The following is a 22400-nucleotide window of genomic DNA, read 5'->3' on the forward strand; positions in this document are numbered from 1 at the left end:
CACGAACCCGTGTCCCCTGCATCGGCAGGCGGACTCTCAACCACTGTGCCACCAGGGAAGCCCCCGGGGGGATTTTTTTTTTTAAGATAGAAAGGGCCCTGAAGGCCTGCTGCTAAAAACTGCAGTTTCTCCAGGAGTTTTAAAAAATCACCTACCACCTGGCTGTGCCCTACAGGTGAGCGTATTTGGTAGGGCTGAATGGCCCAGCTAGTCTTCCTGCCGGTGACTCTGTTAGCATCTAAATGGATACCGGTAGGGTATATTCTCGCAGAGGATGAAGCAGAAAACAAAACACACCACCGTCTCCTGGGTCGGGGGAGAGGCGTAGAGGGGCTACTCCAGCTCTCATCCATCTCGGAGGAGCGCCCGGCCAGCGGGGTGAGCAAGTCCCGCCCTCGGCCCATCCCGGGCCTCTGGGAGGGAAGCAGCGGAGCCTCTAGAGGAGGGGTGCAGGCCTGTGGTGTGGAACCTGCTTCCAGCTTTCATTTCCTTTACGCCAAGGAGTCGTTTATGACAATCCGTCACGGCAGGCTGATGGGGCTGATAGCTTTTGGCAGGAGTCCTTTCTACTTCTCGCAAATTAAATCCCAGAGAAAGTCACCAGCAGTGAATGCAAAGAAAGTGTTCAAGGCCACTGCACGGAGGCCAACAGCTGTCAGAGACCCAGTGTTTGCCAGACTAAAAATCCATGGATACTAACGAGGCTGGCACCTTTAACGACAGGTTGGGATGCAGGCACCAAGAATGCTGTGTGGCGTGAAGGGCACAGCTCAGAATTGCTAATAATAATAATAGGAATAATAATAATAATGAAATAAAATGGCAACAAGCAGTGTGCACAGAGAGCTTTCCAGTCTATGTGCACATTTTCGTTTCACCACAAAACCCTGTGATCTGAGGAGGTGGGCTGTCCAGCTATGGTCTCCCTTTCACAAGTAAAGAAACCAAAGCTGAAATGCTTTGTCGACCTGCCCATGGTCACACCGCTGGTAGGTGCCAGCCAGGACTCAGATCCAGGCTCCCAGCTCCCCCCAGCGCCCTTTCCGTGACACCAGGCTGCTCCGGTGAGCTTGGGTGCAGGGCCAGGCTCAAGGTGGTGGGCAGAGCTGGGCAGGAAGGTACTCTGAGGGGTGGCCCCAAAGGAGCCCAGGGCTTTCATTTAAATTCCCCGACCCCCAACCCGTTAACACAAGGTAATATATGTTCATTGTTTGAAAAAAAAAAAACCCAGAGAAGCATAAGAACATAGAAATAATAATTGCCCACTCAGAGATAAGCATTTTGAACATTTTAGTGCACCACAATATCATCCTTGCAGATACTCTTTCTTCATTTTGACACATCTTTCCTCACAAAAATGGAATTCTGTTCCTCCTGCCGTTTTGTAAACGTCTCATTCCATGTCCTGTGAATATCTCTCCATGTCAGATACACTTCAACAATATTTTTCTCATTTCGTTACAAATGTTAGACATATAGTTTTTATGATTGCGGAAGTAACCACTCATTGTAGAAATATTCAAATTCAAACCACACAGAAATGCCCAGCAAAGGAAGCAAACGCTTTACTTAATCCCACCCTTGGGGCCTAAGCAGTGTTGCTACATTTCACATTTCCGGTTCATGTTTTTCCATGCACACTCTAGACGTAATGAACATATGTGTCTATATACATTTTTTTTCTCTGCCAAGTGGGATCACAGACCGTTGTGCAGTTTGCTTTTTTCCTTCCTCTGGCGTGGACATTTTATTGTCTCAGTCCCTGAGGTTCTAAGGCATCTTTGTTCCAGTCCTGGGGAAAGGAAACCCCATGAGGCTGGAGAAGGGACAGGATAGAGGGTAGTAGCAACACAGGGCTGTTTCCAGCGATCGGACTAGAAACCCTCCGAGAGGAGGGGACCGCAGCTCAGGCAGCCACTTGCTGCTCAGCCGGAGGATGCAGGTAAACGGTGCTACCTCACCACCAGCCCGGGGCCACCTGAGACGAGGGGTCCCGCGGCACCAGATGGCCCCGTGCCCCCTCATCAATGCTCTGTGCCTCCCCAGGTGTGTATGTTCTCACGACTGCCCTGATCCCCGTCTTGGAGAAAGAACACGACCCCAGAGTGGTGAGTTGACTTCGGGGATGTTTTGTAAGTAAATGACTTTGCTCCTGATGGGAAATCAGTGGTCCTACGTTTGTTGCCCCAACTGTCCCGAGGGGGCCATGCTGTCCACGTCCATAGGGGGAGCCAGATTCTGTCCTCTGGGTCCATGGCCTTCTGTTTGATAATCTGAGATCCAGCAGCGGTGTGCCAGCCCAGACGGCATCCGGGTGGGTCTAGGGAGGGGCAGGCGAAGCGGGGAGGGATCCAGGTCAAGGTGAGGGTCAGCCTGCGGCTTTGTCCCGAGGACACGTACTTGAGGGGCTTGTAGGCATGGCCTGGGATTCCAGAATGCTTGCTCCGGCAGTAGAGACTTCCTGGGAGCCGGCTGTCGATCCTGCCCCCCCGCCCCGCTCTCAGGGGCCCTCCACACCCCCTGCTCCTGCCTCTTGCCGCGGCTGGGTGGCTGCTGCCCAAACACAACCGGCAAGTCCCCTGCCGAAAGGGAGGCAGAGCTGTGCAAAGCCCCAGCCCTCACTGCAGGCTCTTCCCCAGTGTCATCCGAGAGTTGGCAAAGCATTCAGAAAGGGGGCTTCTGAAGAGCAGCGGCAGCCGGGGAGGCAGTCAGCGGTGGGTGGGGAGTGCACTTCCTGGACAACTGCCGCTCCAACGGGAGGGGACAGGCTAATGGGTTACAGTGACGGAAATCGGAGAAGTCGGAGGAAGGCAGTTAATGCAGGCCGCATTCTCTCTGCTGTGAGGGCCAGAATAATGGCCTCCCCTGATCCCAGAGGTCCAGGTCCTGTCCTAGTTCCTGGCACCTGTGAATATGTCACCTTGACATGGCCAAAGGGGACTCTGCAGATGTGATTAAGTTAAGGGTATTGAGATGGGGAGGGTATCGTGCATTACCCAGGTGGGCCAGTGTAGTCAGAGCGGTCCTAAGAAGAGGGCCAGAGTCAGAGGAGACTTGACAGTGGAAGCAGAGACGGTCGGCGTGGTGCAGCCACAAACCAAGGCATGCGAGAGGCCTCTAGAAGCTGGAGAAGGGAAGGAACGGGTCCCCCCCCTAAAACTGCCAGAAGGAATGCAGCTCTGCTGACACCTTGATTTTAGCCCCATAAGAAGTCAGACTTCTGACTTCCAGAGCTTCCAGTGGGGGAATTCATCTGTGCCTTTATAAGCCACTAAGTTTGTGGTCATTTGTTGCAGTAGCAACAGGAAACCAATACGCTGCTTGACAGAGAAGAGGGATGGGAGGGTATTATGAACTTTTCTGTACAAATCTCCATTATATTTATTGCAGATAACAGTCTCCTCCGGAGGAATGTTGGTTCAGAAACTGAATACCGATGACCTACAGTCAGAAAGGACAGCATTCGATGGCACCATGGTCTATGCACAAAACAAAGTGAGTGAGGGGAGTTCCTCAAGGCTGCCACCTGGGTGCTTTTCCAAGGAAGGCTAATTCTGGGATTCATGTTAATTTGGATCTTAGTAATTACCAGCAGCACCTGAATATTCTCCAGTGGAGAGAGAACCCTCTTCTCCTTCAGGAGCCCGGCCTGGCCCAGCTCTGCCTGGACCGGGCTGGGGCTGGGGGACTTCAGCTCGCCCCTAGGAAGAGCCACAAAAGCCACCACCTCTCTTCCCTGGTTTCTTAGACCCACAAAGAGCGTGGTGAGAGCCGGTGGCCGCCACAGCAGGAGCCCAGCAGGGGTTCCTTGCCCGGCACAACTCAGAGGGAATATGGACCCAGGAAGTCACTCCTCTCTCCCTGGGCAGCCCCTGCTCACTGGCTGGACAGATGCCCCTGGAACAGCGCTGGGTTTCCGGGCTCCCTTTGAGGGGCATGTGCATCCAGTTCTGAGAGGAAAGGGCAGGGGTCCAGATCTCACGCCCGATCTTAATGGAAAGCGTAGTCACGCCGCCGTACGTCAGCTCATCACAGCTGTTTTTAGAAGCCGGCTGTATACCTTCCACATTTACAGTTCTGGCCCGTCAGTTCATTACTTGGGTGGGCTGCCTCGTCGTTTGTGAAGCTGCCAGTACCCACCAGCTGTCCCTCCTGTTGGTGTGGTCTGCCTCTGTCCGCACCCCCGCGCCCCCCCGTGCGCCCTGGCTCTGCCCCGCTTTCGCTCACCGAAAGCGAGCCCAGACCAACTCCTGGTGGATTACTTCTCATGACTCAGTCCTGACAATTGAAGGAACCATGCTTCTTGACAGTTTTTCCAGGGAACATGGGAACAAACCACTCACTCCGTAAATGAGGCCCAGATGGAGCTCTTTGCAAAGCTAATCAAATTGCCCTGGGATTGGGCAGTAGTCTCCATACAGCTGAGGCTTAAGTGGGGGGTACTTGATGATTTTTTAGGGAATTAGCAACAGCTGTGTTCTCTAAGCATCCCCATTACGCGTCGTACGCTCCAAGGCAGGAGTTCCTTCACATGTCCACGGACACCCGCTCGGTCAGGCCGGCGGCCAGGGTACACGGTGAGCGGGGCCGGCAACGAACACGGCAACACAAGCAGCTAGGAAAGAGGACTCTCTGGGCGTCATTTCCGGGGGGGGAGGGGAGGGGGAAGCCCCCGGGCAGCGTGCGGCGTTCCCGCATTCCCGGTCTGTCTGCATCTCAAACAGAGGGGCCCGGACGCAGCACCGGGTTGTAGCCAGAGCTTGTGGGGCAGAGAGCCGATTCCAGAGCAAGGTGAAATCTGACATGGCGGGCGGGCGAGGCAGGGTCGGGGCCGGGTCTGCACGCCCGCAGCCCCCTTGCTCCCGCTCCCGTTTGTTCACCCTCGCCCCCCACCCACCCCGTCCAGAGGCAGCAGGTGGTCCTGACGGAGCGCTGGGCCCGAGCGCACCCGGCCATCCACTTCTCGTGCATGCATCCCGGCTGGGTCGACACCCCAGGTAGGTCTTTCATTTCCACGGCGCCTGCGTTTCATCTAAAGATATCTTGGGCGGCCGCAGGACTGACTCTCCCCCGGAGTGACCTAAAACCAGTATCATGAGGACTAGGAGTGGCTTTGTTTCCACTGCGAGGGGCAGGCTGGGACTGGAGCGGCGCGGCCTGGTCCTCACAGGCAGAGCTGGTGTTAACCTGCCCCGCGCCTGGCAGAGAGAGGGGGCGGCCGTGGGGGGGTGCGGCTGGGGGCCCCTCCCTCGGGACAGGGGGAGCCAGTGCACACTGAGTGTCGGAGAGGAACGAACCGAACCGAGGGGGAGAGGGGGACCGAGGGAAGTCAACGGGAGACGCTGGGAACGTGGGGATAGGCCAGGCCACCTCGCCGCTGCCCGGGTTCCTAGCAGTAGTGATGCACACAGGTAAATAATCACGAAGGAGACAAGTGGAATTTTCTGGAAGCGCGTTGGAGCAGCAGGGAGGGAGAGCAGAGCTCTTCTCGGGGTCTGTCCCTCGCAACTCCATGGCCTCGGGCAAATCACGTGGGCTCTGTAGCTCTTTCCTCCTCCCCCGAAAACAGCAGCACAGTAGCACCCCCAGGACACCTGAGAGCCCAGAGCTGCTCACAGCCGTGTCTGGACACTGACGCGTGTGTCCGCACAGCCCCGCTGCGGTGGCACTAGCATCAGGCCCATTACCAGATGGGGAAACTGAGGCACGGAGGGGCCAGGATGTCCCGGCTGGGCCCGGCCACAGTGTCGTGGGAAGCAGGCTCTCTCGTATGCGTGCTGTCATCCTTTCTGAAAGCCCGTTGAGCAGAAGCCTTATTAACATTTGTATATACATCCTTGGAATTCATCCTAAGAAATAATGAGAGATGTGGAGAATGGGGTTGCTCATCGCAGCACTCGTGCTAGGAGAGTGAGTTAATAAATTATGGAGCACCTGTGCAGGAAATCTGTTCAGCCCTGAAAACTGCTGGGGAGAAAAGTCTATGGGAAAGGAGAACTGCACTCTACCATTAAACGAAGGTATCAGTCCCCCAACCTGTACGTGCCTTAGGGTCTTATTTTTGCTACACCCACGTCCCCATGGAAGAAGGCGTATGTTGGTGCCACGTAGCATCCCACGGGACCTGGCTAGGAGAGCTGGCGCAGACCAGCCCTCTGGGGCACGGATCTGAGGGCATCTGGCAGCCTCCTGTTTTAAACGCAGAGGGGGTGTCCTCAGCCAAGCACACCAGGAGGGACTCAGGCCAGGGGTGTTGCGAGAGGGTGGCTTCTTCTTGTCGCTTCCGGGTGGGAGACGTGCCCAGCCCTGCCTGACCAGGTAGCTCCATCAGGCCGTGGAGGGCAGCCAGCCTATCTTCCTCCCAAGGACATCACCCTGACAGTCCTCATGTCAACCTGCGTGCTTGCAAAATCTGTGCTCCAAGCCCACCCCCTGGATCCACCATCTGGGTCGAGGTGCAGTTTGCCCTCTATTGTCCACAGGTCACAGGGCAACGACTGGGCCTCTCGGGTGCAGATGGCCTGTCTGGGGACACAGAAGCCCGAGGGAGGGCCGGGCAGGGGCCTGAGCCCGTGGACACTTGTCCTCCCCGAGCGCTATGACAGAAGGATTCGAATTCCTTCTCTTTGCTCATCAGTATTTCCTAATTTTTCCACAATTAGCAAGTACTGTTTCTGTGAAAAGAAAAAAAATATATTTTTAATTTAAAAAATGAGGGCCTTAGATTAGATGATCCTTTCTCTCTCTGAAATCCTCTGATCTCATTACGGCTTTCACACGTTGTTTTCTCTGCCTGCTTTTCTTTCCTTGGCTTCACGAGAGAACAGTTTTGTTTCCCAGTGCGCTCGCTGTTGGGACAGCGTGTTCCCCGAGGTCTGCGGGCAGCGGGGGCTGGGCCTCCCGCGGTGAGGACGGGGGCCCTGGGGGGGCGACACCAGGAGGGGAACCTCTGTGTAGCCGGGTGGGGCGGGGGAAGCGGGAGGACGAGTTAGAGGAGCTTTGGCCGAGGAAGGAAGAAGCCCCTCCCCTTCTTACTACACTCCCCCCTAAAAAGCAGGAAACACTAGTGCAGCCCGAGGAACCATCAGCCAGGATCCTCGGAGAGGTCAGAATGCTTGGCGAGAGATGGTTCACCAGGGAAGCGGGAGTCTGATCCCCTCTCGGCCTCAGTGTGACCCTCCTTTCTTAGGACAGAAGGCGGGGAGGTGCCGGAGATTTTGCTCCCAGGGGACGGGCTGGTCTGGGCGCCCGGGGCCCAGGGGCCACGGGACCCTACACGCTCGGGGCTCCGGTGAGCGGCACTTCCCTCCCAGGCCACAGGGTGACACCTCAGGGGCTTTGTGGCAAGGCTGTGTGCAATCTGAACAGCCTGGAGGAATGCTGTAGAAGTGGAAGGAGGGCAGCGTGTGGTCCCATTCCACTTCACCGTCGTCGTTTTGGCATTGGAAGAAGCCAGGCGCGGGCAGCGTCCTGGCTCGAGGATGCGGTCCTCACCTCCCTGTCCGCGCCCCCCCCCCCGCCCCTGCAGGTGTGCGGTCGTCGATGCCCGGGTTCCACGCCAGGCTGGGGGCCAGGCTGCGCTCTGAGGCCCAGGGCGCGGACACCGTGCTGTGGCTGGCCCTCGCCCCGACTGCCGCCGTGCAGCCCAGCGGCCGCTTCTTCCAAGGTGACTTCCTCGCTGGGTGTGAAGGCGCCCCCGACCCTCCTCCCCGTGCAGCTCGGGTCGGGGAGGGACTGTTCCCCTTCCCCGTGATCGAGCCCGGCCTTCCTTGGCAGGGCGGCTCCTTCGCCCGGCGGGGTGCTTTGTGAAGGGCCTCACCTCTGACTTCGCACCACCCGCTTTTTCCATCGACCTCTCTGAACTCAGTGGGTCCCTTAATCCTCGGGTTGTCGTCCTTGTTCTGAGTCTTGGGCGAGGCCGGGCCCTGTGGGCGCCGCGGAGAGGAAAGCTCCCTCTCCGAAGACCCGGGGATGGGAGCTGTCCAAGCAGCAGTGCAAAGGGAGTGAGTCTCTTCTTTCTGCTTCCGGGGGCGGTTACCTGTTGAGGGTTTGCTCCCGACCTGGGCAGCCCCCCGACGGGCAGTCTGAGAGGAGGCATGCTGCGGGCGGATGCTGGAGGCCAGGGCCTCCCGCTTCTTTCCCCACCACGGATGTGGCCGCCCTCGCCCTCGCCATGATGGAGCTCTGGTGACCCTGTGGCGGCTGGGGGCGTGGCCGTACCTTCTCCTCTGGCCACCACCTGCCAGTCCTCAAACACTCCCCACTCCCCAAGCCCAAACGCCACCCCCGCCGGCACCCAGGCCTGAGGACCTGTCCTCCCCAACTCGGTCTCCCTTCTGTAGCACCTCATCGTCTGTGGGGGCCCTTGAGGGCAGGGGTGGCGTCTAACTCCGTCCCGCGTGGGCCCCTCCCGGCAGATGTCCGTGACATGACTGACCCGGGGCCCGAGGGGCAGGCGAGGCTCCTCCACGCTGCCTCGCTGCTCACACCTTCGTGCTTCCCTCCCATTTTAGACCGGAAACCAGTGCCCACACATCTGCCTCTTGCTAGGACATGGTCCTCACCGGCCGAAGAGGAGAAACTAATTGAAATCCTGGAAGAGCTGGCTCAGAGATTTAAATAGGCCAGGCCAGGCCCAACGCGGGGCTGGAACCGCCTCAGAAAATACGGGAAGGTGTGGCCCAGGGGTAGACCAGTACACAGACCCCACGTCTAGACGTCCCCGTAGATTGGCCCATGTTCCACTGCTGTGGTCTGAGCTGGCTTCCTCTCCTCCTGCAGTCATGGAAATCAGCCCCGTTCTTTATACAAAGCCTAGGATTGAAGCCTTGACCCACCATCTCCTCACTGTGGGACCACAGGTGGGTTACTTACCCTCTGGGGGCCTCATTTTCCCTGTCAGTGGAGATTGTAGTGCTACCTACCTCAAGGGGTGGTTTTAACGATTCAGTGAGTTACTACTTGTAATGCACTTAGAAGAATGCTTGGTGCATCGTAAAGACTTGATATATGTTTGTTAGCTATTAACATCAGCATTTAACTGACAAGTGTGCCAAACCTCACGGAAAAAAAAAAATCCCCCTAAAGGTACCCCCTGTAGCAATGAGGAGCCACACAGAATGGGAGCGTTTATTTTAAAGTAAATACGACCGGGGCTGGGGACGAGCGAGCCTGCCTCTTCCGCAGCATCTTCTTTTCCCGTGTAAATTTCTCCTTTGAGGATGTGGTTTTTTTTCTAAAGATTCCATGTCACTGTCACTTTGAGGGAAGCAGGGCTTGGCGGGGGGAGGAAGTAGAGCCAGGAGGGGGTGCCACGCTGCCCTGACCTGGCCGTGAGGCCCCAGGAGCAAAGCAGAGCCAAGGGTCAGTGCCTATTTACATGAACAATTACGGGAGGCCTGGTTTATTTACATTTGCTACGATTAGAAGTCGCATGGACACAGATACACTACCAAACGTAAAAGAGCTAGCTAGTGGGAAGCAGCCGCATAGCACAGGGAGATCAGCTCGGTGCTTTGTGACCACCTAGAGGGGTGGGATAGGGAGGGTGGGAGGGAGGGAGACACAAGAGGGAGGGGATATGGGGATATATGTATATGTATAGCTGATTCACTTTGTTGTAAAGCAGAAACTGACACACCATTGTAAAGCAATTATACTCCAATAAAGATGTTTAAAAAAAAGTGGCTTCAATTAAGCACCTGGCATTCCGGTGCTACTGTTTGGTAAAACTTCTAAGCTATTTCATTTTACGTCTTAGTGACGCGGGGGAAAGTTGTAACAAAATCAGCGAACAGATTTAGGATAGCTCCATACACGTTCTGGATGTTCACGGCGGAATAAACGTAATGCATCATCACCCACAGCGGAAGAGAACCCAGGCGGGCACCGCTCAGCCAGTCCCACGGTGCGGGGCCTTCAGAGGTGCCTGAGGTGCTCAGGTCCAGGCTGTCAGCCGAGGAGCCCCTAGGAAGGGGCTTTCTGCCGGGTCCGCCTGGAAGATCAGTGAGCAGCGGCCCCCCGGGCAGGAATCTCTCTCACCTTTTCAGAAGCAGGACGCTGGGGGCTGCCGCGGTGCTGGCTGTGGGCGGGGCCGGGCGGGCTGGATGGAGGAGGGGCAAACCCGGCCGTCCCTCCCACCGGCCCTTTGACAGCGTGGGCCTCGTGAGTTTTTACGAAGGCTTTTCCTGGCTGTATTCTTCCTGAGTCCTCTCTCCTTCATCTGGAAAATTTATCAGCCACAGGTCAAGCAGCCTTGTGTGAAAGGTAAAGAAAAGAAAAAGGGCTGCTCAGCCAGCCATGGTGAACGCCAACGCAGGGCTGCTGGAGTGCGTGTGTGTCACATGGCACAGCTCGACAACAATGACAGGACCACAGGTGCAGGAAGGTTTCCACAGAGATTTATTTTAAACCGTGGCGGTAGCTTGCATTGAGTCTTTGACATTGGTCATGGCTACACATTCATTTCGGTTAGCGGGAAGCACAGTGGGAAAGAGAGCAGAGTTCAGAAACGTTCACGACATTCAGCAGCATTTGAATGGAGAACTGGATACATTTAACATCGTGGGAAATCCTTGCTCATTCCCACCTAATCACATTCAGGAAGTCAATGTCAAGACTGCTTGGTCTGGTTGGGGGAATCTAGTGGCAGAGGGCATGGCAATGCCAGCAGGGTTTGGCTAGAGCCACATTTGAGAAATCTCTTCCAGCTTTGGGCTTATTACATTTTCAGCCTGACCCCCTGGAGAATCTCATTTCAAAATGAAAGAAAAAGACATCCATAAAGCAACACGCCCGCTGCAGCCAGGTTCCAACGTGGCTGTAGACTGGTGGGCGTGCAGGGTGGAGGCGTCCGTGTCCCCTGTTGTGGAGACAATGGCAGGCAGGCACGAATGTGGGGCTAGCACCTTCCCGGATGTCCAGTTAGTAACAGTTTTTGGAATTTTCATATAAAGATTTTCTTCTGCAAAATGACAGTACATTTGAAAAAAAAAGCAGATGGCGTAAAACACAAATATGTAAGTATACAGTGGTTACCAACGACACAAGTATTTTGGTCCATACTTCATATGCTACTAACATAAGGCAGCCATCCATTTAAATGAAAGAAAAAGTGTGTATAAGTGAAATACTTTTTTCACACCATTTCTCCTTTTTGTGTTACAGTTTACCCTCTCATGCTTCCCAGAGGACCAAGGGGGATAAAAAGGAGAAAGGATCCTAGATATCAAAGTCGCATTCTAAATCTAACCTTTAAGCCAACCTGCGATTCCCTTTCTCTCCCAAGAAAGTCAGATACACTTTTGTACACTCACGAAGGTGAACATTTTGAGGTATTTGTTTTTAATGAGATGGTACCATGATTGACTTGCACCTTCACCATCTTTTTCAAACCTCCTGGGCTCTAGACGGGAAAATACAGGAAGCAGTTTACTTGATGTGACACAAGACAAAGGCAGTGGGATATGCTCCCATTTACCTGAGTGAGGTCAGCCACGTGCAGGCGGGTCACTGGTAATGGCTAGGTCACTCTAGTAATAACAGTCATGGAATCACAGGATCACGGATTGGAAGGGATCTTAAGAACAATCATTGAATTCAACTTCTACTCAAGGCTTTTAATCTCCTTTCCACATCTATTCCACTATAAATAGACAAGGGGCTACATACTGTCTGTTCAAAAATTCCCTGGCAAAAGAAACACAAAAGAGGAATCCCATTCCAGTGTTGGACAGATCTAATTTTACACCCTGCTTTCTTGTGTTTGGCCTAAACAGCCTTGGTGGAAAGGATAATGTTTAAAGGCAAAATTACAAACTAAAAACATGGATGTTCCTGAATTAAGTTACGGACATATGATGGCTGGGCACTGAAGGATAAAGGCAAGTGGATGGAATACAAGTATCAGTACCAGCAAGTACCGAGGCCCGCGGTGGGACGCCGGGATGCCCCTGCTCCGTAGAGCCGGGTCTCCAGGGCGGTGGCTGCCTGAGCCCTTTTACCGTCACCGAATTGAGAAAAACATTCCCTTCCGCTCGGCAAGTGCCACTGCGATGACGATTCATCACATTTACCGCATTGTACTGAAATGACCATTACTTGCAAGAACGATTCAAGGCCGGAGGGAGATGAGGGCAGCAGTGGCCTGCTTGCTCACGGGAAGGCTGTGTGGGTGCGGCGCCACCGCTGTCCAGAACAACCTCCTCCACAGGTCAAGGCCTGTCCTTTCTCAAAGGGGAGCTCCTGAGCCCGGGCCCCCGGGGAATAGCGGAATCAGTATGCTGTAAGCTCGTCCAGGCCAAGTCTGTGCAAGCAGTGGTCTCCAGTCCCACCTCACAGCCTCCAGTGAGGGGCTGTGCCCCCAACAAAGTTCAAAAATTAGTTACCAGGGGTCATTTTAGGATAATAACTCCAGGTATTTCCAAAGAAAAAGAAACTCTGATACCAGCCTCAGGTGCAGGGAAACGTGACTCTCTGGGTAGAGGTGCGTGGCGAACCACGTGCTACCTCTCTCTGTGTGGCCACGAGCATCTGCGTCTCACAGTGACAAGAGCTCAGGCTCCAGGACTGCAGCTGTGCACGTGATGTTCTCTGGCAGCTCCAAACCTCCTGTGGGCCCCGAGCACCAGGCTGATGCAGGCCCTGGGCCTTTGTTTATGCTGCTCCCACAGCCTGGGCTCACAACAACTCATCCTTTAACTCTCAGCTCAGAAGCCCTTTCCTCTGCAAGGTCCCCTGGCTCTACCCATGCGGGTAGGAGCACCTGCGCAGCTCCTGGGACAGGACCCCATAGCCCTCTGTCACTGGATTTACCACCTGGCACTGAAATGATCCATCTAGGCCACAGAATGGACCCCGTGACCCCGGGCCTGGTTCAAAGCCTGGAGTGTGGTGGACACTCAACAAAGGGTTGGACTGGACGCGAAGCTGGAGTCTCAAGGGTCATCTAGATCCCTCAGTGCTCAAGACGGACTTAATCTCTGTGTTTCCCAATCATGTCGCTACTGATAGGCACTTGCACATCCAGAAAAACATAACTTTGTTTTAAAGGAGAGGAAAAAAAGAATGTTTTTGGCAAAATGCTTTCCTTCACTTTAAAACATAAATCTTAGTGGACAAGGTCACTTACATACAATTAAACTACTATGAAAAGGCCAAACCAAAGGAATGTCATTTAATGGATATTTATGTCCAGTAACTTTGATAACATAGTTTAGACCTAGTCCCTTGCTTAAAAGGCAAAATTCAGGCGGTAAAAACTGATTAATGTTAAGAAAAAAAATAAATTCTGCTTTTGAAAAAATGAATCTTAAAACAGGAAAAGAAAGGCAATGTTCCATAAGAAGGTCAATGAAGAGACTGGCTCCGGGCCAGCCCACACACGGAGGGTGAGGTGCGCTTTCAGTGCCCCTGGATTTCCACTTAAACTTTGCAGCTGGGGTGGTCTGTGGGGAAGAGTGTAGGAAGGAGTTTATGCTGATGGAGACCTGCAGGAACTACCTCACTGCACATATGCATCCGCTTGGAACCACGGGGCTCGGGCCAAAGGCTGTGCCTACAATGAGAGGAACAGACCCGGTTCCCGAGAGCTCCCTGCCTCGAGGCTGGAAGTCACTGCTCTCCCTCACGCCATTACCAGTTAATGTTCTAAAACAACTGTTCCTCGAAAATTCTTCTTTCAGGTTTCCCTTGTTGATACCTCAGCGATCTCTAACTGCCTGGTGTGACTATAGTGTTTTGTGCTTGGAACATTCTAGATGTCTGAAGATCCCTTCCAGTTTTGTGATTTTATGATTCTTTGAATAATTCAAACAATCCAATAAGAAATACGTCATGGTTGATTGACCTCAGATAAAAAGACACATGACTCCAAGTACTTAATCTAAAACCACTTGTGCTACTGTGGAGACAACCCAGGCAGTTAAAGGTTCCAGTAACATCATTTCTTTGGAGAAACTGAGAGCATGTGATTGGTTCTATCCTACCAAATAAAGGACAGCCACGTGCATGGTATGTGCGGGTTTGCCACTTTCCCAGCATAATCCTGTTAGGCATTACTTGCCAGAGCTTCTGTATGTTGAAGTAACAGAGCAAAAAATATATATAAAGTGCAATTCCAGTGGGGTAAAACAAGAACTATGAGAGTTAACCCAGACAGGAGAAAAGCCAAGTGCTGGCACCAGCTTCCACTCCTAATGAATGAAGCCTCTATTCCATAAAAATGCTTGGAAGGCACCCCGACACCAACACATATCTACGAGTTACAAAAAATGGTGGAGATAATGTAATACTCAAGAATTCACAGTATTATAAACACACACAGTTGGCGTGCTAAGCGCTTCTCACCAAGTTCAAGCACCTACACAGATGAGGAGAAAGGAAAAGGCAGGGCAACGGATACCTTGACATATCTGTGGTTACTGATCGCAACTCTCGTCACCAACGAGGTGTCCAGTGGTTTCAACCTCTGAGTGGCCCTGTGGGCTGGGGTACAGACAGGCTGGGAGGGAGATGGCTGGACTGAAGGGCAGGGTCACAGACCAGAGGGACCACGGTGTCACATGTGGTCCAAAGGAGACAATCAGCTTTCCCAGGGGTGTCTGAGCTCATCGAGACCCAACTCAGGTCCACGTCAGGTCTGCGGCGCGCCTGATCCACCGTCTCCCTGTCGCTGTGCTTGCCTCTCTCTACACAGGCCGGGCTCCAAAGTTCAGGAAGGGAAGACACAGCGATTCTTTCCTACAACTCATTTCCAACACATAGTGCTTTATTACATACAACTTAGTTAAGTGGCTCCAGGTTCCAGTAGTAAACTACAAAATAGATATTTGAGTATTTTAAATTCCCTTTTTAAAGCTCTCTCACAGAGCAGTCATGCAGAAGAGACTCAGGTTAGTTACAACGGCTTTGACTGAAGGCAAAGCAAGGATGGTGTGGAAGCGGCAGTTAAGTGATAAGTGGTAATTGCTGTGTGTGTGTGTGTGTGTGTGTACACAACCTCAGAGTATGGTCACATGGGCCCATCTGCCCTGATGTCCCAGGTCATGGCTGTCACGTACCATGGCTGCATGGGGCACAACCACTGTCCTGCTTCCCAAAGCTGCAGCAGCAGAATCATCTCGAGGAAGCCCGTCCCCCGGAAGCACACTTGGTCAGTGTTGGGGGAGGGATAATCCGAGTACGGCTGGGAGGCCTTCTCCCAGTTAGAAAGAAAATTAATGATCACGAGGGGAAAAAATCACTTTCAGGAAAAGAGGAAAAAAAAAATAGGGAGGACTTCAACTACTACCACCCCCAAATTGTCAGATCAAAGGAGAACAGGATCCTGTGGCGGTAGGGCTCAGATAGGGAAGGGCAAGTAATTGGCCTTTTTAACTGCGAGGCTTTGTTTAACCTGATGAACCCCAAGGACCCGGGGATCCCCCAGCGCTCCTGACAGGTGAGGGCTGAATGAGGTGGCACTTGTGTAAAGTGCTTAGAACGGGGCGAGCGCATAGCTCATGCCTGCTGCTAATTTCAATTCTATTTTTACAAGTGAAAATAAGATTTTAAAAAAGAACTTCAATATCCCAAGTTGAGTCACTACACACAAGAATATCTCAGTTTATCAAGTTTGACTGGATTCCCTTAAAATTAGAGTTTAGATTCATTTCCTAAAGCCTCCCCTGCCCCTGCCCCTCTTTTTTTTTTTTTTTTTTTTACATGGATCACAGCATGAACTGTAGGATTCAGTACCTTTTATGTCTCAGGTCACACAGTTTTAGTATGAAAGTGTGCAAAGTGTTCTGATAAAATACATGAAGATAAAAATCTTTAAATATCTCGTTTTGAAAGAAGAAAATACAGAAGACGGTGAGGAATAAAGCAGGATACAACCTTGCAGCAATGAACATGTTCAAGTTCAGAGGTGACATCACATAGAACAACACATTTTAAAGACACTATTCTCGAAGGACACAGGGTTTTGTTTTGTTTTGAATATGAAGAGCGACGGAGAGCTGTGTCAATAAAACTAAAACCTAAAAGGCTCAGAAAGCTCCAACTGAATTAGAAACGATCCAGGCACTGAGAGTTGAAGGTCTGAGTTATGATAACTACTTCGTGGCTGGGGGTGGCTTTCTCAAACTTTTTTTTTTTTTTTTTTTTGCGGTATGCGGGCCTCTCACCGCCGTGGCCTCTCCCGTTGCGGAGCACAGGCTCCGGACGCGCAGGCTCGGCGGCCGTGGCTCACGGGCCCAGCCGCTCCGCGGCACGTGGGATCTTCCCGGACCGGGGCACGAACCCGGGTCCCCTGCATCGGCAGGCGGACTCTCAACCACTGCGCCACCAGGGAAGCCCAGAACATTTTTTTTTAATGTGGGGAAAGAGAAAAACTGAGGCAGAAACACAAGGTCATTTCCACTCCATGAGAACATGTATGACCTAGATATCACAAACAGATCACTCTTCAGCGATCAAGAGTCAGCTGGGAAATCCACACGAATGGTTTTCCAGGTGTCTCAATGGAAGGGAATTTCTACGAAAGCAGAAACACTGCAAATAAACTGAATACGTACACTCCGGGGAACAGCGGATGAAGCTGAGGGTGGATACATACAGAAGAAAAAGATGCCGACCACGAGATATGTGTCCAAGTGAAGGAAACACGGAAACTATAACTACCGAAAATACCCTGAACAGTTACACACGCCTCATTTCTCCGACACACAAAGCAACAACTAAAACGAAGTGGTGAAAAATATGAAACTTAAAACACCCCACACTGAGTTTGCAGTATACTCAAAACAAGGTAGCACAGCCAGACTGTATAAACCACTTGTTAAAAAAAAATCCTCTTTTATATCGTATGAACAAGTCGCAAGAGTTCCCTCGCGAGAGCTCACCGACCGCTCACCGCCGTGTGTGCGGGTCACATGCAAGCTCAGCTCAGCTCTTCGGCTTCTCTCCCACCATTCACGCATCTGCTTTACAGCTCCAGTCATGATTTAGGTTAGAACAACCGCTTCTTGAGTAAATACTATCTTTCTGGTGCCTGGAAGGGGCATCAAGACACAACCGGGGTCATATCCCACAACTGTAAAAAGAAGAAGATCTCTGATGACCTACCGTTCAACTGTGTTGAGCATCCACAGTCCTTATAACTGAATTCAAGTGTATTTTTTAACTTAACAAGGAACTAAGTACTGTACGAACATCATTTATAAATCTATAAAATAGTATTTGTCCATCAAAAGTTCAACATAACCCTCAAAATCAGGACAATGGCAGCTGGAAATTTTAATCCGGCTAATGGAGAATAAAGGCAGATTAGATTCATTCAAGGGGGAAGGGAAGTAACATATGAGGCAACAAATGGGTACCAAGATGTGCTGTGTCCTTTCTATATCTTATCTCATCTTCCAAACAGTTCTACGAGATGTCTCATTTTCAAAAATAAAGGAACCAAGGCTCCCAGAATTTACTTTAAACGTGCTCGAAGTCACAGAGGTCTGGTGGCTTCCAAAGGGGGTTATTTGAACCGCCCCATCCTGCTGCTGTCTCCAAGAAGGGACCAGAACGGGCCCAGGAAGTAGGGCTCAGTGAACGAGGCAAACCTGAGCCTCTGGGTGCCTCAGAGAATGACACAGGTGTGGCCCCTTCAGTCCCGGGCCTCTGCTGTGTCACAAAATCTATGTTGCCTAGTGCAGTCCTCAGGCCCTGGAGGACCGCTCCCGGGTTAACTGATCTCACTGGGAAAAGATCTTGTTTATTACTTGTTGGCCTATTCAATGCTCAGCTCAAACCCCCTCCTGAAGCCATCTCCAGCAGCACTATCTCCGTCCCCTGAACTCATCCAGTAATTCTTGTCCATATTACTCTTTTGGCTGCTGAACATGTGACCTATTATTAACTGTCTTTTTAAGAGTATGTCCCCAGTAGACTAGCTGTTCCTTTCAGGCGAGAGCCATGTCTTATTTTGCTGTGTACAGCCAGTGACTGTTCACGGCATGTAGCAGGTTCTCAAAAATGCTCATTGCCAAGGGTAAGCTTTGGAGCAGACCTCATGTGGTCTTGGGGCTCCTGTATATTTACACAGGGCCAAAGATGGAAAGCTTCTAAGATAAGACAGCATCCTACCTTAATAACCTTGTCAGTTCCCGAAGTCAGTAACCATCCTCTGGTGGCATCAAAATGCACATGCACGATGTTATGTTTACTGTCATGGAAGGTCGCCGTGGGTGCACGTCTGGAGGGAGCAAAGAAAGTTTCCCAGAGTAAAAGGCAGTAGTATATAAAGGAAGAAGATCTAGAGTGACATTAAGCTCTAATTTTTAGCCATTGTGACTTCACTATTAGAAATGCTCCTCAGGGACTTCCCTGGTGGTGCAGTGGTTGGGAATCCGCCTGCCAGTGCAGGGGACACGGGTTCGAGCCCTGGTCCGGGAAGATCCCACATGCTGCAGAGCAACTAAGCCCGTGCGCCACAACTGCTGAGCCTGCACCCTAGAGCCCGCGAGCCACAACTACTGAGCCTGTGCACCACAACTACTGAAGCCCGTGTGCCTAGAGCCTGTGCTCCACAACAAGAGAAGCCACAGCAATAAGAAGCCTGCTCACCACAACTAGAGAAAGCCCACACGCAGCAACGAAGACTCAATGCAGCCAAAAATAAATAAATTAATTAATAAATTTAAAAAAAAAAAGAAAAAAGGAATGCTCCTCAGAGCTACTTTTATTCCCTGGTGACATGTTATGATTTGAAAAAAACGGGTAAAAGGATTCTTATAACTCTCCAAAATGGTCAAGAGATGATGAAGTTTCTAAACGTCCTTTTGGAGATTTTGTTGCTCTGATTGAGTCTGTGAGTCTCTCTACCTGTGCTGTAAACAAATCTTTAAAATGACCCACAGTGCTTTTGCTAAGTTTGATCTCAGAAGGACTTGCTGGTAAAATAGTCTACCTTTGTCTATTGCAATTAAAAAAAAAAAAAAAAGAGCACACTTGTTAAAATGCCCAAGACTGTCATTCTCATCTAAGGGCTCTTCATTCTTTCTCCTCTTTTCCCTGGTATAACAGCAGACCTGGTTTTTTTCTGTGGCATTCTAATGCTTTGACAAGTAAAACAATATATAAACAAACACTGTTATTTGCTTTTTATTTTTTTAATCTGTGTATTTTTTTAGTTAAGAAGGCTGGTCAACTGCCTAGGTACTCTAGAGGCAATGCAAATGCTCCCACGGAGAAGAAAGCAGAAGAAACAGTGATGTGGGAAAGGGGACAGGGACGTGGAGGAGGAGACTGCAGTTTTCTAATCACGTTTCAAGTTGCCACTCCTCGGCAATGGGCTCCCTGAAGGTGGCTGTTAACTGCTCAATCCGGAGAACAGATCTTCAGTATCCTAAAATTGATCACTCTAAAATATTTAGAATTAAAGGATTAGGTTTAATTTGCAGTCACTTAGACTCTCTGGGTCTGTGTCTTTAACGAGGAATTAAACTAGAATATCCCATGTCTCTTGCAGCTCTCTAATTTAATGAGAACTCATTAATTTCACCACATATGATGAGCAGAACATAACCAATGAACATAAATGCTTACTTATGCAAGGGCATCTTACTTAATATTTGCTATGACTAAATAAGAATAAAAAAAAACACATTAACATTAAGGTTATCTGTAAGAGAAGGCTTTGCTTTATTAATTTGCCAAGAATTTCCTTTCAATGCTGACCTCCTCTGATGCATTTAAAATGTTTCTATTTACATGCAGCTTTTAAGACACCCATCTAGTACGTGAAATGATTTTACCCTCTACAGGTGTGGGGGTGGGTGGAGGTGGGAGAATTGGGCACTAAGTTCCCTGTGAGATCCTGTTGTAATTCACTAAAAGGGAAAGTTGGTGAAGAGCATTCTGTTTACATCTGTTTTACAACAGCTGACGTGAAAAAGACGACATGGGAGGAATTCCCTGGCGGTCCAGTGGTTAGGACTCCGAGCTTCCATGACGGGGGGCGCGGGTTCAATCCCTGGTGGGGGAACTAAGATCCCGCATGTCGTGCGGTGTGGCCAAAAAAACCAACCAACCAAACAAAAGGAACATAGATTTAAAAAAATAACAAGACAACATGGATCTGTCCCACCCTCCCTGCCACCCCCCAACAAAGCACAGCGGCACAGTAACCTCAGGTCCTGGGTTATTGGGCGAGACCGACCAGCAAGACTCAGCAGCTGGGCAACTGGCCGTACTGGCCTCTTAGGAGAAGTGGCTTAGCTCTTCCTGGAAAACAAAAGCTCTGGAGCCTGTGGGCTGATTTGGTCCTATAAAGATACCGGCTTGGGCTAGAAAGTGAACCCAGGGCTCCTGCACTGCCGGGCAGTTCTCAAGAAAACGAGCAGACAGAGAGTTTGCTCCCAGAACATTTCAAGGCCCACGCCCCTGGGATTGACGAGAGCACAGAGATGATTTCTCAGCGTGCACTCTCTCCTCCTGCCCGCAAGAGAACATGGTCTCTCGGTGGAAAGGAGGGCTCTGCCCGCCTGCCACGGTCTGTATTAGAAACCAGCAGGACTAGGGCACTATTAGTCATGGCTGCGGCGCTGGGTGAAGCTCTTATTAGATCCCGCTCCCTCCTTAACCTCGACAATTCTGCGGACTGCTGGGACTTACTCCTCATCTGTGATGGCCTCGTGGCAGCTGTCACACACCCTCACTTCAAACTCGAAGCCCATCAGGGGGATGGAGGAGCGCTTGGAGCTGCACTTGCCGCAGACGGCCCTCCCGCACTTCCGGCAGTGGTGCTGGAGGGAGAGAAAACATGCTCCCTGCGGCTGCGCACGTCGGCCTGGCCGGGCAGGCTCAGGTGTGGCCCACAGCATCCAGGTGAGGACGCTAGACCAGACAGTCCCAGGAAACTGAAGGAACACGCCAGGTGCTCCTCTTTTTGGACTGTTTATTCAGGATGAGGACTGTTTGGGAAGCACACGTGATCGTGCCACGGCCCCAGACCCCCCTTCCCCAGTCTCGGTCCTTTCCAATTATCACCGTATGAACTAGAGGACCCACCCAGCGGTCGGGTTATCTTAAAGCTGGGTGTCCAGAAGTGCCACCTCCAGAGGTTTCGCTGCTGGGTGAAGAAGAACCGGGACGAAACCTGACTCAATCCACTGTCTACACTTTGGCCGTGCTCAAGCTAGGCGACTGGCATTTGATTTCCTTGGGGCAGACCAAACCCAACCGTGGAATCAGATTGAAAATGCTGTATTATAAGTAGCTATAAATAACTCAAACTAAGATGGAAGGAAGGAAAGCGAAATTAAGAAGAAATAAACATCACTTATACAATTTCATAGTACGGTACCAATATAAGCTGAGCACGGCCCCTCTAATTTTAAGGTACATTAGATGCCACTAGAATTCTAAAATCATATCCCTTAACTACTGGCAGCAAGTCACTGTGGAAACCGAGTGCAGCAGGAATGAGCTACAGGAGAGAAGGGAATGAACTAGCGTGCGGCTCCAGGGCAGTAATGTGCTCCCACAGCGGCTCTCGCCCAGGGGTGCTACTTCCCCCGAGATCACAAGGTACAGTTACTTCTACACGATTACATTTTGAGGAAGCATCCATATCACCCACCTGTCTCAGGCCGATTTTCTTGCTGTCCCACATTTGCTTGAAGTTCCAGAAGAAAGGCTGATCGCACTTTTGGCAGGAATCACTGTCCAACCATTCAGGGGTCTTGTCAAATAAAGCACCCAACAGGTCACAGTGAGAAGCAACCAAGACAGCGGAACCAGTGTCACTGCTGAAACTCACATAATCAAGATGTGTTTCTAAGAAACAGAGGGGGCTTCCCTGGTGGCGCAGTGGTTGAGAGTCCGCCTGCCGAGGCAGGGGACGCGGGTTCGCGCCCCGGTCTGGGAGGATCCCACGTGCCGCGGAACGGCTGGGCCCGTGAGCCGTGGCCGCTGAGCCTGCGCGTCCGGAGCCTGTGCTCCGCAACGGGAGGGGCCACAACGGTGAGAGGCCCGCGTACCGCAAAAACAAACAAACAAGAAACAGGTGTGATCTCTCAATCATTTTGAAAATATTTCCTAAATGCCTATGATGCGTCGGGTCCTGGGGATGTAGTGGTGAAGAAAAAGAATCTCTACCTTCATGGAGCTTGTAATTTATCAGGGAAGACTAAACATGAAAATCTTATTAATAATAGTTATTATCTGAATCAGTGTAAGGATCAAAGGGCTGAGAAGGAGAAGCACAGAGTGCGGTGAGAGTGGGAGGACCTAGGCTGGGGTTCAGGACTTTGTCTCTGACGAATGATACCGAGCTGAGACCTGGGGATGCATGGCAGGAGACCAGGCACAGCGGGCCGAGAGAGGGGCGGGATGGCTGGAGCGCATGGGTGTGTGTGAGGGGGGAG

At 51.5% G+C, this 22400-nt stretch overlaps 2 protein-coding genes across 8 annotated transcripts in view; one reads left to right on the top strand and one right to left on the bottom strand.

The window, feature by feature from the left end:
- Window positions 1-22400, top strand: part of DHRS12 (dehydrogenase/reductase 12) — a 56042-nt gene that overhangs the window by 17330 nt on the left and 16312 nt on the right. Inside the window, exons 3-7 of one of the 4 annotated variants that reach the window (XM_028497860.2) lie at window positions 2047-2108; window positions 3391-3495; window positions 4907-4997; window positions 7529-7666; window positions 8514-9158. In XM_028497860.2, coding sequence (XP_028353661.2) covers window positions 2047-2108; window positions 3391-3495; window positions 4907-4997; window positions 7529-7666; window positions 8514-8623 — 506 coding nt within the window. In that variant the 3' untranslated portion in view covers window positions 8624-9158. The other 3 variants (XM_055089504.1, XM_055089503.1, XM_055089502.1) reach the window with 3 other exon arrangements.
- Window positions 14402-22400, bottom strand: part of WDFY2 (WD repeat and FYVE domain containing 2) — a 166995-nt gene continuing 158996 nt past the window's right edge. For 2 of the 4 annotated variants that reach the window (XM_007105216.4, XM_055089501.1), the window contains 4 exons: window positions 21614-21715; window positions 20647-20777; window positions 18118-18226; window positions 14402-17074 (listed from right to left, as the gene is read on the bottom strand). In XM_007105216.4, coding sequence (XP_007105278.1) covers window positions 17045-17074; window positions 18118-18226; window positions 20647-20777; window positions 21614-21715 — 372 coding nt within the window. In that variant the 3' untranslated portion in view covers window positions 14402-17044. Of the gene's footprint in view, window positions 17075-17132; window positions 18227-20646; window positions 20778-21613; window positions 21716-22400 lie in introns of those variants that run through there. The other 2 variants (XM_007105217.4, XM_024125956.3) reach the window with 2 other exon arrangements.

Source organism: Physeter macrocephalus, chromosome 13, assembly GCF_002837175.3.
Source record: "Physeter macrocephalus isolate SW-GA chromosome 13, ASM283717v5, whole genome shotgun sequence".
NCBI lineage: Eukaryota > Metazoa > Chordata > Mammalia > Artiodactyla > Physeteridae > Physeter > Physeter macrocephalus.